Source organism: Pleurodeles waltl, chromosome 9 (assembly GCF_031143425.1).
Source record: "Pleurodeles waltl isolate 20211129_DDA chromosome 9, aPleWal1.hap1.20221129, whole genome shotgun sequence".
Taxonomy (NCBI): domain Eukaryota; kingdom Metazoa; phylum Chordata; class Amphibia; order Caudata; family Salamandridae; genus Pleurodeles; species Pleurodeles waltl.
The window spans coordinates 178,566,729-178,581,441 of NC_090448.1; the positions used below are offsets into that span (position 1 = coordinate 178,566,729).

The 14,713-nt window shown below is 41.5% G+C and overlaps 1 protein-coding gene across 13 annotated transcripts in view; it reads left to right on the forward strand.

Moving 5' to 3' along the window:
* The window catches only part of CADPS (calcium dependent secretion activator), a 1,450,780-nt gene that overhangs the window by 887,189 nt on the left and 548,878 nt on the right, over positions 1-14,713 (forward strand). For all 13 annotated transcript variants that reach the window (XM_069206526.1, XM_069206531.1, XM_069206527.1 and 10 more), the window contains exons 12-13: positions 1,060-1,196; positions 13,943-14,130. In XM_069206526.1, coding sequence (XP_069062627.1) covers positions 1,060-1,196; positions 13,943-14,130 — 325 coding nt within the window. The remainder of the gene's footprint in view (positions 1-1,059; positions 1,197-13,942; positions 14,131-14,713) is intronic.

Sequence of the window (14,713 nt, forward strand, 5' to 3'; positions counted from 1 at the left end):
AACCGATCAAGGGGTCAGTGTAAAATGTATGGTCATTTTTAATGTTGTATGTTGGCTTCCATCACTTCAAATCACTCAGTGAAGGTTTCTGTTGTAGCACTTTTATTTGGTTGATTTCAGAGCATGGCCTTCAAAGAAAAGCCCTTTCAAAATAATGATGTAACCCTAGTTAAGTTTCACACACCATTTCCCACATTGTTGAACATTCATGAAATTGCCTGTTTGTAAAAAGCATACCCTCCTCCTTTCCCTGTACACCTTGATTAGGCTCTCTTGAGTGTTTTCTTGCTGAATTTAGACAGATTGTGTTATGCATGTTTATTCCAAAATATGTTCCCCCATGGGCTGTTCTTGCTACATTCTATGTAAAGTAGAAGTTGTTAATGTATTGAATCTATAAATAACATGAAAATCAATGCCCGATAAGAGCCTTACTAAATTGACGATCTGTCAGTTTATCTGATGATTTCTGAATGCCGTATGTGGGCAAAGATAAAGCTTCCTTAGAAATATCTGTATATTCCTATATTTATTTAAAGTAAAATAAACAACTGATTTAAAAAGAAAAAATCAAAAAGGTAAACATGGAGTCAAATACTGGCAATGTGCTAGTGAAAAACAATAAAAGTAATTTAAGAAAAACTTCCTTGAAAGTACAAGCTAGACATTAATAGAATGGCAGAATCTATTTAACAGACAAATACAATAAAATAGGCGACTCTAAATTTTCCTATTCGAAAATAAATACTGTGGGCTTGAATGCTGGATATTAACTAATGTATGATTCATCATTTCATTTTAATTTACAACATGTACTAATTAACATTCAGAGATATTGGTTTAAAGTTCGCCAGGTGGCTGTTTTATAAGGTAATATGTGATTCAAGTTGTCTAATAGAGATTCAAATAAGCCCAAGCGTTAAGCTGTAAAGAACAATTTAGCATGAGAGAGAAGGAATAGTTAGCATCTTTAAAGCTTGCAACTCTATACAGTAATGTTATTTGCAACCAGATGTGTGTCTACAAATCATATATTTCTTTGCATGTATAAATGAACAGATGCAGATAGAGCGCAAAAACATGGAATGGATGAATTTATATCTTCTAATCCCTGTAACTTTGACCACGCCTCACTGTTTGAGATGGTTCAACGACTCACTCTCGACCACAGACTTAATGACTCCTATTCCTGCTTGGTAAGTAATCTATTCAGTATTCTTAAGTGATTTACCTAGAAATCATGTCAATTTAAGATCTGGGTCAGAGTGAGTTTCCTTGTAAAAGAAAAATTAAACTGCAGAGCGAAATTCAATTCAATCTGATCAGAAAACTATTACTATGAGGATATTTCTTGTGCTGCATAAGAACAATGTACCATGTGATGCTCAGTACTTAAAGAGTAAGCAGTGCTGTTAATGAACAATGTAAGTATGTAATAGGAAAGGCCTCACTGGCAAAGAAGTGAAGACAATAAAAATGTTTTGCTTTATGCACAAACTACCAGTATAGTCCCATCAACAGAGATTGAGAGGCCTAATCTTCTTTAGTAGCTAATGGTTCACTCTTTATATAGATCACCAGGTTTCAGTTCTGATTCCTACAGAAACTGATGAGTAGTGGAAGATATGGCGGACCGCAATTCAGAGGAAGTTGAGATAGTAGAAAATATAATTTTCAGTACAATCAACAATAAGCAGTCAACACAATAGAATTAAGAATGAACATCTGAGAAATCACTAGCATCTACGTTTAGTTATAGTCAATGGATGCTGGGAAAATGTCTTCACCTGTGTAGGAGGTTGGTCTGGTTTGTAGTGGGTACCAAAGGTACTTACACCTTATACCAGGTCCAGTTAGCCCTTATTAGTGAAATGTAGGCAGTGTCTAGAAACCAGGCTGTCTAGAAGTAGCTGTACACAGACCAACCAAGGCTGAACTAGGAGACATGCAAAGCTCTTGCAATACCACTGTAGTCACACGGTACTTACACACAAGAAAGACAATACTCAGTGTTACCAAAAATAAAAGTACTTTATTTTAGTGACACAAGCCCAAAAATATCTTAGAGGCTATACTACCTTAGGAGGTAAGTATTACAAATAAAATATACACTAGTAACCAAAATCAGGTAAGTAAACAGTCATAAAATAGTGCAAATAGTGAAAATAACCATAGATTACAATGAGCCTGGGAGAACACAAACCATATACTAAAATATTGGAATGCGAATGTCGGTTTCCCACCTAGGCAAGAGTAGTGTGTAGAGAGGCACTGGGAATGTAAGAAGACACCAAAGGTAAGTAAAGTACCCCACGCCAGAGCCCAGAAAAGCAGGAGTAAAGTACAACAAGTTTCCTCAGAACACACTAGAAGTTGTGATAAAATATTATGCAAAAACCAAGCAAGACTGCAAGACACCAACAATGGATTCCTGGACATGAAGACCTGCGGAGAGAGGAGCCCAAGTCCAAAAACAGCTAAAGAGTCCAGTAAAAACAGGAGCCCCTGCTAACCCAGATGATGGTGCAAACGTGGAATCCCCGGTTAGAAGAAAAAGTCAGAAATGCACAAAAGAAGACAGCTGCGGATTCCTGCTTGGTGCAAGAGATGTCCCATGTTGAGTAGAAGAATGGAGGCTGATTTTCATCATTGGATTCCGTCAATGTGCTTTGGCTCACGCAAAAGACACGTTTGGCAAGAAAAGGTGCTACCTGGGCACAGGAGGGACCTGGGGTCTCAACTCAGACTGAGGAAACAGGGGGGCCCTCAGCACTTCAGAGAGCCCTCACAAGACCAGGCAGCACCTACAGGTGTCCCAGGACACGGGGACAAAGGAGTTGCAAATCGTGGTCATTGCAGCATTACACAAAGGGATCCCACACCGCCGTAGAACAACTCAGGGAACTGAGCATCGCAGGATAGAGTTCTGGGTACCTGGGCTACACTGTGCACAAAGGATTCCTTGAAGAAGTGCACAGAAGCCATAGGAGCTGCAAAACACACGGTGCACAGGGGTAATGTCTGGCTTAGGAAGGCAAGATCTTACCTCCCACAAATATGGACAGTTGGACTTTTGGACAGTCTGGGTCACTTCAGTCCCCCACCTGTGTTCCAGGATCCATGCTCGTTGTCAGGCGAGTGGACCCATGGTACTGGCTGTCGCTGCAGAGAGGTGCCTGCTGAAGCAGGGAAGTGACTCTGTCACTCCACTGGAGATTCTTCAGTCCTTTTGGTGCAGGATGAAGACAGGCACTCCTCGAAGCATGCACAACCTTGAAATTGTTGCTGAAGTTATAGAGTTGCAGTAGCTTTCTTCGATACTTTGTTGCAGTTGTAGAGTTCCTGAAGCAGTTCTGCAGTTGAGCTGACGGTAGAAGGTGAAGCAAAGGTTGCAGAGGAATCCTGATGGAGTCTTGCAAAACTGAATCTGAGGAAACACCCACAGGAGAGACCCTAAATAGCCCTGAGAGGGGGATTGGTCACCTAGCCAGGTAAGCACCTATCAAGAGGGGTCTCTGACATCACCTGCTGTCACTGGCCACTCTATGCTCCAAGAGTTCCCTGACCATCCTGAAAACAAGATGGCAGAACCCAGGGACACTCTAGAGGAGCTCTGGGCACCACCCCTGGGGTGTTGATGGACAGCAGAGTGGTCACTCCCCTTTCTTTGGACAGTTTTGCACCAGAGCAGGGACTGGGGTTCCCTGAACCAGTGTAGGCTGGATTAAGCAAGGAGGGCACATCTGTGCCCTTCAAAGCATTTCCTGAGGCACTGGGGGGATACCCCTCCCATGCCTCTAACACCTATTTCCAAAGGGGGAGGGTGTAACACCCCTCTCCTAAAGGAAATGCATTGTTCTGCCTTCCTGGAATTGAGCTGCTCAAGCCCCAAGAGGGCAGAAGTCTGTCTGTGAGGTGGCAGCAGCTGGGGCTGCAGTGGAAACCTCAGAGAGCTGGTTTGGCAGAACAGGGGGTCCATGGTGGAGCCCCCAGGGTGCATGGAATTGTCCCCCCCAATACTAGAATCAGATTGGGGGTACAATTTCAAGTTCCTAGACACCTCACAAGGCCATATCCGGGGTCACTGTTGTGAAGCTACATATATGTATTGACCTGTATGTAGCGCATATATATGCATATGTAATGGTATCCCCGCACTCACGAAGTTTGGGAAAATGGGCCTGGGCGATGTGGGGACACCTCTGCTAGTGCAGGGGTGCCCTCACACACACAGGTACTATGCACCTAACCTTCAGGGTACGAAGGTTAGAAATATATGTGTCTTATAAGTGACCTGGTGCAGTGAAAAATGGCTGTGAAATAGTGCTTACACTATTTCACTCAGGCTGCAATAGCAGGCCTGAAGAAGTGTTTGTGTGAGCTCCTTGTGGGTGGCAAAAGAAATGCTGCAGCCCATAAGGATCTCTTGGAACCCCAATACCCTGGGTACCTTGGTACCATATACTAGGGACTTAAAAGGGGGTCCAGTTTGCCAATTTGGAGTCAAATAAGTGGTCACTAGATTATAGTGACACATTTGGAAACAGAGAGAGCATAAGCACTGGAGTTCTGATTAACAGGTCTCCAGTGACACAATTACGCATGGTGACAATACAGTGAAACATACTGACATGTAGGCCACAAACCATAAGCACCAGGGTCCTGGCTAGCAGGATCCCAGTGACAGAGTCAAAATGCACTAACAATGAGGGAAAAGTGTGGGTATCATGCCGAGAAAGATGGTACTTTCCTACAATCTGCACTAATGAGGAGGACTAGATGTTCATGTCCTCCACTTTACCTCATTAATGCAGAGGATATGAATATTGCACCCTCCACAGTGTGGGAGAAAATCCTTCTGATTCCAGCACCAGAAGATTTATTTTGTAAAATAAACTAAATACATGAAGGGAGAGCTTCCAGAATCGGTAGTCTTTAGGAAATTGTCAGCAAGGGCTACTGCAGATCTTCTGAACAGAAAAAAATCCATATTCTTTTCAAGGGGCTGCTCTCTTCTCAATTGATGTTCTTTCTGACATTTTATCTATTAGTTGTATCCCTAGGCATGGGCCAGCTATTGCTCAGTTATCCCACTCATAGCCAAGCTAGACTACTGATGTTGCCAGGCAAGACTTATAATATCTCTTAATGTATTCATTGTCCTTCAAGTCTGCCTATCCTACATGGTGGTGTGCTTGTATGTATGTCTTGAGCCAGATTTGCCTTTTATAATTTAATTTAAAATAGTCACATCCATTTTGAAAATTGAAAGATCTCAGCTAGCTAAACATTACCTCACCTGTCATCATAGGCATAATAATCCCAATCTATGCACTTTAGCAACATTTATATTATTGTATGCTTAATAGAAACGACGTGTAGCTTTTTTTAAAGTGTGTCTCTTTCTCGTGTCCATCGTGCTTTTTTAATGGCTACAGTTTGAGAAGGTTGCTTCATTCTACATTATCTTTTTTTTTTAATCGGTGACATATACACTAATAATATGTTCCGTTTTTAGAGCATAGTAAGCCCTCTGGTAAGGAGCACATACGTCTTAGCCCTCAGCCTTCGAAGACAACTCATTCTACCCTTTACATTTCTGTCAGCTATTGTCCTGTGTGTAGTTAAAGCTGCTTAATTTCATGGTTTGGTAACAGATGGGTTTCTGTCAGTTATTCGTGAGCTTCTTTTGCGTGCATAACAAACAGCCTACTGAAACTAAGAATGCAGAAACATATCTTATATACACGTACGCTCATGAACACAAACTACCAAACCCACTACATTATATGAATATATGCCTGAAACAATTTTGTCCTGGCCACTAATCACCTGTAGCTAAATATTCTAGCACTGAGCAGGGACACTAAATTAAACCATCCTTAAAGTTCAACAGAAGTGAGTTTGACTGAATATAGGCATTAAATACGGGTTCAAATTGCAGTAGCAAGATACTTCTGTACGGTTGAGATTTTATGAGTCTCTATGTTGGGGTTTCTCTTTTTGAGATTATTTACATTCTGTTTTCCTGTGGAACCACATGAAGACCGTTGTTTGGGAAAGTGATAACAGTTTGTATTTCAATTTGGTCTCCCATCTTTTTCAATAATTACTTTTAGCTTAATTCTTCTAAAACGAAAACAAAAGGTTTACTGTGCTTAAAATGCTGAAGTGCTGTTATCATCTGCCAAAATAATGAGATTATGATTTACAGTAGATTCTAATAGTGTTTTTTTTAAACCTGTAGCTGAGACAAGAGTTATCTAGATGTCTGTCCGCACACTGTCAGTGATGGATCTACAGACCACTAACCCATAAATCCCCAAAGCACATTCTATACAATAGCCCTGAATATGCATGTTCAGATGTTTTCTGCAGTACTTTTTATAGAATTCATCGGGTACATAACAGGAGTTTTATCGCACACAATTGGGAACGTGGAGAAACCTACATTTATAAGTCACTCCACAACTCTTAGATACCCAGTAGGGGATCCTTGAATGAGCTGGAAAAGAAAATTGCAATTTTAAACATCAATATAAATGAGTCATAAGGTTAATAATTCTCAGGAGTCAATAACGAGAGTTGTATTTAGAATTTTAAAAGTTTTGAATTTTTTTTAATTATTCAATTAGGGTCTACAGACATTTTCAAAGATTGTGTCCCATAATCTATTCCCTATTGTAACTGTCAAATGACAAAGAGTGAATCACGAAAATAGCAGGCTAGAATAGATGCCCGAGAGGCAGTCTAGTCAGTGAAGCTATCAGGACTCATAAAGAATACACTATCAGAATCTAATAGAGAATAGTCTAGGCAGAGAACAAAAGTCCGAGAGTGGCAGTCAAAGCTTTGTGTGTGCTCTAAGGAAATGAGCAAGAGCTTTATCTGTGCTTTCCCTGGGACCCTTCTATAATCAAAATACAATGATTGCAATTTATTACAAATGCTTCAGCTAAGTAATTTATTCTTTCAGTCAATATGCCAGAAACTGTAAGGCAAGGTCAGTTTCTGTCAAGCTGGTAACTTCTAAGAAATACACTTCTAATTTAAGATAAATTTAGTAAACGTTTCTCACAGTAAGATACAGGAGGAATGTTCAAAGCCATCTCGATCTCTGAAAGAAAGGACACTAATGTAAGTTTAATGGGCACACATTTAATGGCATTCCAATTCTTGCTCCAAACTAAAATCCTATTCATAAAGAAGCAAGTTTCTGATTATTTTAGCATATTTCGAGATTCCAATGCAGGTCAAGCAGGTAAAAAGAATGGAATAATATAGCTTTCCTTGTTAGCATAGGACATTTGCACAATGCAGAGGCCATGAAACAAGTCACAACAGAAACATTTCTGCTCAGTTAAAGCTGTTTGGAATTTGTTAATGTTTGCAAAGTAAGCAAGTCAAGCAAATGCGGGTCATGCAGAGTTTGGAAAGGAAAGTGCACGTTTAAAATGCAGCTGTTGTTTAGGCCCAGATTTCACTCGTACAGGTTAATAATTAATTACATTTTATTTTTAATGAAATTTCTATTACATTGGAATTAAACTGGCTGCTTGTAACATGCGCCTACATGCACAAACAAAAGTACTCCATTTGTTCACTGAAAGAAAATGTTATTTTTGATCATTTTGGTAAATGTTTTTGCTTAAAATGGATTATCAGTCATCGATTAACTATCACTTGTTACAAATGCAGTACAAAAATACATTAATTATAAAATGCTTTATAAAGAATAATTCTGGTTCTCCATGACTGTGACTTAATTGCAAGTCAATGTGAAAGTGTTCAGAACAGGGTTGAAAATAATTGTTAATGCTTGTTAACGACAAAGGGCTGCTGTCAGGTGCTCACACACTTGTCTCCCACAAAGTCGCCAGTCAATAACTTGCCAGTCAATAGAGTGAAAATAGCTATAGTGGTAATACAGCTACCACCACGATTTTCACTGTGGGCCCGATTCACAAAGAGACTCCGTACTTGTGGTGCAGACTCCTTAGTCATGGCAGGATCTCTGCTATGAGATACTGCATTGTGGAGAATCTGGCACATGTGTGGAGATCCTGCCACCACTGCCGAGCCTCCTCCTTGAGTGCAGAGGCTCTTTGTGAATTGGGCCCTGCATTTAGAAGATGGGAGGGACAATGGTCAAGTAATCTGCAGTAACAGTGTCACCACTGATCATTTATGCATCTCCCCTCAGGCAGCTATAGGCAGGAAGGTTTTTGTGATTTTTTCTGAGGGACATGTCGTGTGACTATGACATTTCCCAGTATTTTTTGTAAATGTTGTACTGCCAGCCAGAACATGGTGCTAGGTAATTTTTTCATCACTGAAAGCATTTCCAAAAGCTTCCAGTTGAGGGGAAAATACTGAGAGACTTCAATAAGCTGTATCTACATAACTAAAAGACTCTGTTAGACCTAACATCCTTATGGTGGTCATCCCCCAAATTTTTGCCTTTTGGCCTCACATTTTTACTGCTTTCTTTTTTTTTTTTTTTTTTTGGGCCTTAGGACTTTGAACACATAACCACTGGTGACCAGTGCTAAGGTTCATGTGCTTTCTCCCCTAATCATGATTTGACTGGTACATCCACAGTTGGCATGTTTAGTTTACATATAAGTCCCTAAAAAAGTGCACTACATGTGCCCAGGGCCTGTAAATTTAAATGTTACTAGTGGGACTGTGGCACTGCTTGTACCTCCCACTCAAACAGCCCTTAAACATGTCTCAGGCCTGACATTGCAGGGCCTGTATGTACAGTTACAGAGCCATATCGACTTGCCATTAAGAACCTCTTGCCGAGCCTAAACTCCCCTTTTATTACATATATATATATATATATATAAATATATATATATATATATCACCCCTAAGGTAGGCCCCAGGTAGCCCATAGGGCAGGGTGCTACGTAATTAAAAGGCAGGAAATATACTTTTAAGCTTTAAATGTCCTGGTAGTGAAATCTTCCAGATTCGTTTTTCACTACTGTGTGCCTAACCCTCCCATAGGCTAAAATGGGGTATTCCTTATTATATTTAACAAGTTGTAATTCCTAATTGAGAAGGAGGAGATATAACATGGTTAGTACCCATAGAATCGTAATAATAAATCCTTTTTAATGTGAAAGTCAGATTTATTCTTACAGTTTTGAAAATGCCACTTTTAGAAAGTTGCCTTTTTCCTGCTCTTAGCCCTGTGTGCTGCTGTCTGTCTCCAGTACAAGTCTGGACTGGGCGACAGCTGGAGTTTGTGCATTCCCCTAAGACAGCCACACACAAAGGACTCTTAGGTGTGACTGATGGGCCGTAAGCATCCTCATGGGCTATCCTGGGCAGGGTGGGAGGAAGAAGCTGACACACCCAATAGGCAGTGACCAGCGTCAACACAAAGGGCTGTATGATCCCTGTAATGAGTCTAGATCAGAGCAGAAATAAAGGACCTCTGTGCAATTCAAAGACCCTTCTTTGATGTCACCTCCCACTTCAAAGGCACAAAAAGGTATAAGTACTAAACCGCTGACCCTACCAACTCAGTACACTGCTGGACCTATGAAGAACTTTGCCAGGAAAAAGGACTGTTGTACTGCTACAAGGACTGCCTCTCTTGACTGCTGCTCTGGAAAAACTGTTTTTCTGATGTGCTGCCATGCTGCCTGTTGCCTTCTGCCCTGTTGATGAAGGACTGTACCCATCCCACTTGAACCCACAGTCACTTCAAGGGATTGCTGGCATGCCTCCAGTTCTGAAGACTCGTGGACCTCAAAGACTTCTCTCCAATCTACAAACAGCACCTGGCCTTTGCCTGCTGCAGGTTTTGCTCTGCCAAGTGGTGCCAACCCAGTCCAGGGCCCTTGGGAAGTGAGTTTAAAGTACTGCAACTACCAGAACCCAAGTATCTTCATCAGAACCAGGCTTCTCTGTTGTGTGGAAAAATCTGTCACATTGTATTCGGGCTGCCACAGCACCTCCTGAACCATTGCTTTGGAACCAAACCATCATCGCCACTGCCTGGGGATCGAAGCATCTCCACTCCAGTGTGGATTAACCCGGCACATCACATTCAAAACCATTTCACTTAGAACCAGAGCTTCACTCAATGGAAGCGACGCATCAACACAGTTGTGTGGAGGAATCCTGCACAACACACAACTGTGTGGGGATCATCGACGCATCTAGTGGAGTGTTGGACTTTTTTGCTTATGCAGGGTCATCCTTAATCTTTTTGCCTCCTGCCTCCTATTTTTTCTGACCTGTTGCTGTTGGCTTTTGAACTCTGAGCACTTTACCACTGCTAACCAGTGCTAAAGTGCATATGCTCTCTGTGTAAATTGTATGTAATTGGTTTATCCATGATTGGCATATTTGATTTACTAGTAAGTCACTAGTAGAGTGCACTAGAGGTGCCAAGGCCTGTAAATCAAATGCTACTAATGGGCCTGCAGCACTGGTTGTGCCACCCACATAAGTAGCTCTGTAATCATGTCTCAGACCTGCCACTGCAGTGTCTGTGTGTGCAGTTGTAACTGTAAATTCGACTTGGCAAGTGTACCCACTTGCCAGGCCTAAACTTTCTCTTTTCTTACATGTCAGACACCCCTAAGGTAGGCCCTAGGTAGCCCCAAGGGCAGGGTGCAGTGTATGGTTAATGTAGGACATATAGTAATGTGTTTTATATGTCCTGACAGTTAAATATTGCTAAATGTGTTTTTCACTGTTGCAAGGCCTGTCCCTCTCATAGGTTAACATGGGGGGCTACCTTTAAATCTGATTAAAGTGTAGATTCCCTTTGGGAGCGGATGGACATGTGGAGTTTGGGGTCTCTGAGCTCACAATTTAAAAATACATCTTTTAGTAAAGTTGATTTTAAGATTGTGTGTTTGAAAATGCCACTTTTAGAAAGTGAGCATTGTCTTGCTTATACCATTTCTGTGACTCCTGTTTGTGGATTCCCTGTCTGGGTTAGTTTGACAGTTGGGCTGGTTGCACCTCACACTAGACAGTGACAAAGGGGTCTGGGGTGTATTCTGCATTTCCTGATGAGCCATCTGTGCTAGGAGGGAGGGTAGGAGTGGTCACTTACACCTGAAAGGGTTGTGCCTGTCGTCATACAATGCAGTCTCTGACCCCCTGGTGAGTGTCTGGGGCCTGGCCTGGGCAAGGCAATATTTCACATTCAAAAGAGACTTTACTTTGAAGTAGGCCTACTTCAAAGTAGAAATTGGGTATAAGAAGGGCATCCAAAACCACAGACTTTAGAACACTTCCGGAAACAAGAGGAACCTCTGCCTGGAGAAGAGCTGAACAGCTGAGGAGAAGTGCTGCCCTGCCTGTGACTGTGCTTTGTGGAGCTATCCTGCAGTTGCTGCTTCTGCCAGAGTAAGAGGGCAAAGACTGGACTTTGTGCGCCTTCCATCTTGTGAAGAAATCTCTAAGGGCTTGATTTAGAGCTTGACTCCTGTTGTTTGAAGTCTCAGGGACAGCAAAGACTTCTCTCTGCCAGCACCTGGAGTATCTGGAGAGACTCCTGCTCTGACAAGTGGTGCCCTATCCAGTCCCTGGGCCCTTGAAAGGAAAGCTGGTGGAAATCGACTTCGGACGACTTCGGACTGACGCTGCTGCTGAATCCGGTGCCGCCTGCAACCGACTCAGTGATCTTCGCTGGAACGCGACGCTCTTCGCAGGCCCGATGCCGCAGCAGCCCCGCTGAAGTCCGTGACTCTGTGGAAGTTGCCGTACCACGTCGTGACTGACGCCGCTCGAAGTGAGCGGATTCAACATTTCGCACAGATCCCCGACTTCACGCATCGACTTGTTTTCACTCTTCACCAAAGGTACTGTACTTGGGGGTCTACGCGACTCCATGTCCGGTGCCGCTGGTGTCGGCTTGTTGGGAACGACTCCGTCACGATGCCGTGTTAACACCTCATCGAAGCATTTTGTGTTTCTAAGCACTATTTTTGAGTTTAAACTTTAAAAATTCATAACTTGACTTGTGTATGTCGGATTTTTGTTGTTTTGGTCTTGTTTTTTTACGTAAATATTTCCTATTTTTCTATACTGGTGTTGTGTCATTTTGTAGCATTTTCATTGCGTAACTGTGTGTGTTGATACAAATACTTTACACCTAGCACTCTGAAGTTAAGCCTACTGATCTTCCAACTACCAGGGGGGGTAAGCAGGGGTTAGCTGAGGGTGATTCTCTTTTACCCTGACTAGAGTGAGGGTCCTTGCTTGAACCTGACTGTCAACCAAAGACCCCATTTCTAACATGCAGCAACAGGGGTTAAGGTACTTTTGCACAGCAGGCCCTGCGCTCTATTGTGGGTGGCCTGAACTCTTGACATTGTCCCAGTCCAGCACAACCAGATACCCCAATAGGTGCTTATTGCTTCTAAGCGCTGTTTTCACATTTATTCTTTAAAAGTTCATATCTCAATTTCTACTTATTGGATTTTTGTGATTTTGTTCTTGTTTTATTTATAAAAAATATAATCAATTTTTCTAACTTGGTGTGGGGTCTTTTGTGGTGTTTTCACTGTGTTACTGTTTGAAGTGTTGCACAAATACTTTACACATTGTCTCTTAAGTTAAGTCTGACTGCTCTGTGCCAAGCTACCAGAAGGTGTGCACAGGTTAATTTATGGCGTGTATCTGACTTACCCTGATTAGGGCTGTGGTTCCTGCCTGGACAGGGTGCATACCTTTGCCAACCAGAAACCAAACTTCTAACAGACTCAATACCCTTACAGAGTGTAATTTTGATTTATGATGCTGGTAAACTGTATACTAGCATATTAGTACAGGCAAGCACACACTTGAAGCCTATCATATCAGGGCGAGTATGGGTAGGGGTATAATTCCACCTTAAAGTTGGCTGGACTAAAACAGTTTCCTGTACTTGGAGGTAAGGTTGAACTTAGGAATTGTGAAGTTATAGTGTTGTTCGAGAGTGAATGTGACCAGTTATGTAAATCAGTGTTGGGGTTCTGAACACAGGCCACATAAAAAGGCGGTTTAAAGGGCAGAGATGTAACCCTTAAAGAAATCCAGTCCTCTCCCAGCAGCAGTAATGTGGTCAATTTTCTGAGGCCATAGACTAGTTAACAACTACATTTTGGGCAGTATGTGCTGCAGAGCTTTTTATATCCAACCACAAATCACATTGGCTTAGGCCAAGTGGGCATTAACTGCTTGTTTCACAGCTTGATGATGTAAGAAACATACCTCCTTTGGTGAATGTAACTGGAAGAAACAAAAAGGAACAACAGTTAACCTGCATGTGATCGGCCAAGTCAAAATCAAGGAGAGTCAACACCTATCTTACAATGGGCTTCATGGTGATATTTCTTAGTAATGATCTGTTTTTCTGACCAACCATCCGTAATTTAGAATTGGTTCAAAAATGTCTAGTATTCTAAGTGGACCTGTAGTCCTAAATACTACTAAAACAGTCGTTGTTGCACCTGGTCAGGGATTATAACTACCGCTGTATTTCCTCATGCAAAACCTGGTAAAAATTTTATCAGGGAAAATATGACACGTTCAATTTTGCAACTCAGAAGGGGTGATATTTTATTTATTGTGCAATCGCTGAATTGTGGTAGTCACAATTGGGGATGGGAGATGGGGTAAAAAAACTGCTATAAAAACAACACCCGACAGTCTAAATAGGCCCAACGGAATGGTAGCTCAAGTTGTTTCAAAATATGTATCAATTAAGACTTTTGATCTTTGTAGAAGGCTTGGTAGGCAGAATAACATTCCTTTTCACCAATATTTAATAAAGCTATGCATGTGCTTTCGAAAAGATGTATTTTAGTGTTTGCCTGTGCTGCATGGTCAGCACGTTAGATTGATACGTGGATCGTACCTCCTGGTCAATTCACTCGAGCTGCCTTGCAATCTGTAATTGATGTGTGTTTTTGTCTTTAAACAGGGCTGGTTTAGTCCTGGGCAGGTGTTTGTACTCGACGAATATTGTGCCCGATACGGAGTCCGAGGCTGTCACCGGCATCTTTGTTATCTGAACGATTTGTTAGAACGAGCCGAAAACGGAGCAATGATTGACCCTACCTTGTTGCACTACAGTTTTGCATTTTGTGCGTCACATGTTCACGGCAATAGGTAAGCAAAGCTAAAGTTGTGCTACGTTGGTGATAAGTTTTCTTTAGATGGCATTGTCAAAGGTTTAAGGGAGCAGTGCCAGATTTTTAGAATAACCACAAAAGGTATATTTGCTTATAATTAATCTAAATAGAAATCATGTACATAGTAGTTGTTCTGAAAATCTGGCATGGGTTATCCCTTCTAGGTATACATTGGACATACTTGGCTTAATCCGGATAATAGTGGTTTGGCATAGGCACCCTTTTGACTTCAATGAAAATGTGAAAACTAATGCAAAGCTAAAATATAACATTATAGTCATCTTTTATTTTTTTTGAAGGAAGGTGCCCCTTTTCAAAATAGAAAGACTAAGAAATACATGACTTCGGTAGAATTTTCAATTTCATCATTATTGGCTGCGTGTGGTTCTGAAGAACGCCCCTTGTTCATATTTTGTTATACATGTTCGCCTCCTAACTAAAAAACATGCTTTTGGTTCGTCATTCTTTTTTGCATTTCTGACTTTCTATACTCCAGTATGTATCTTCATGTGCCGATTTTATTTCACTTTGTTTTCTTTCATTTCTTTTGCATGCTTTCC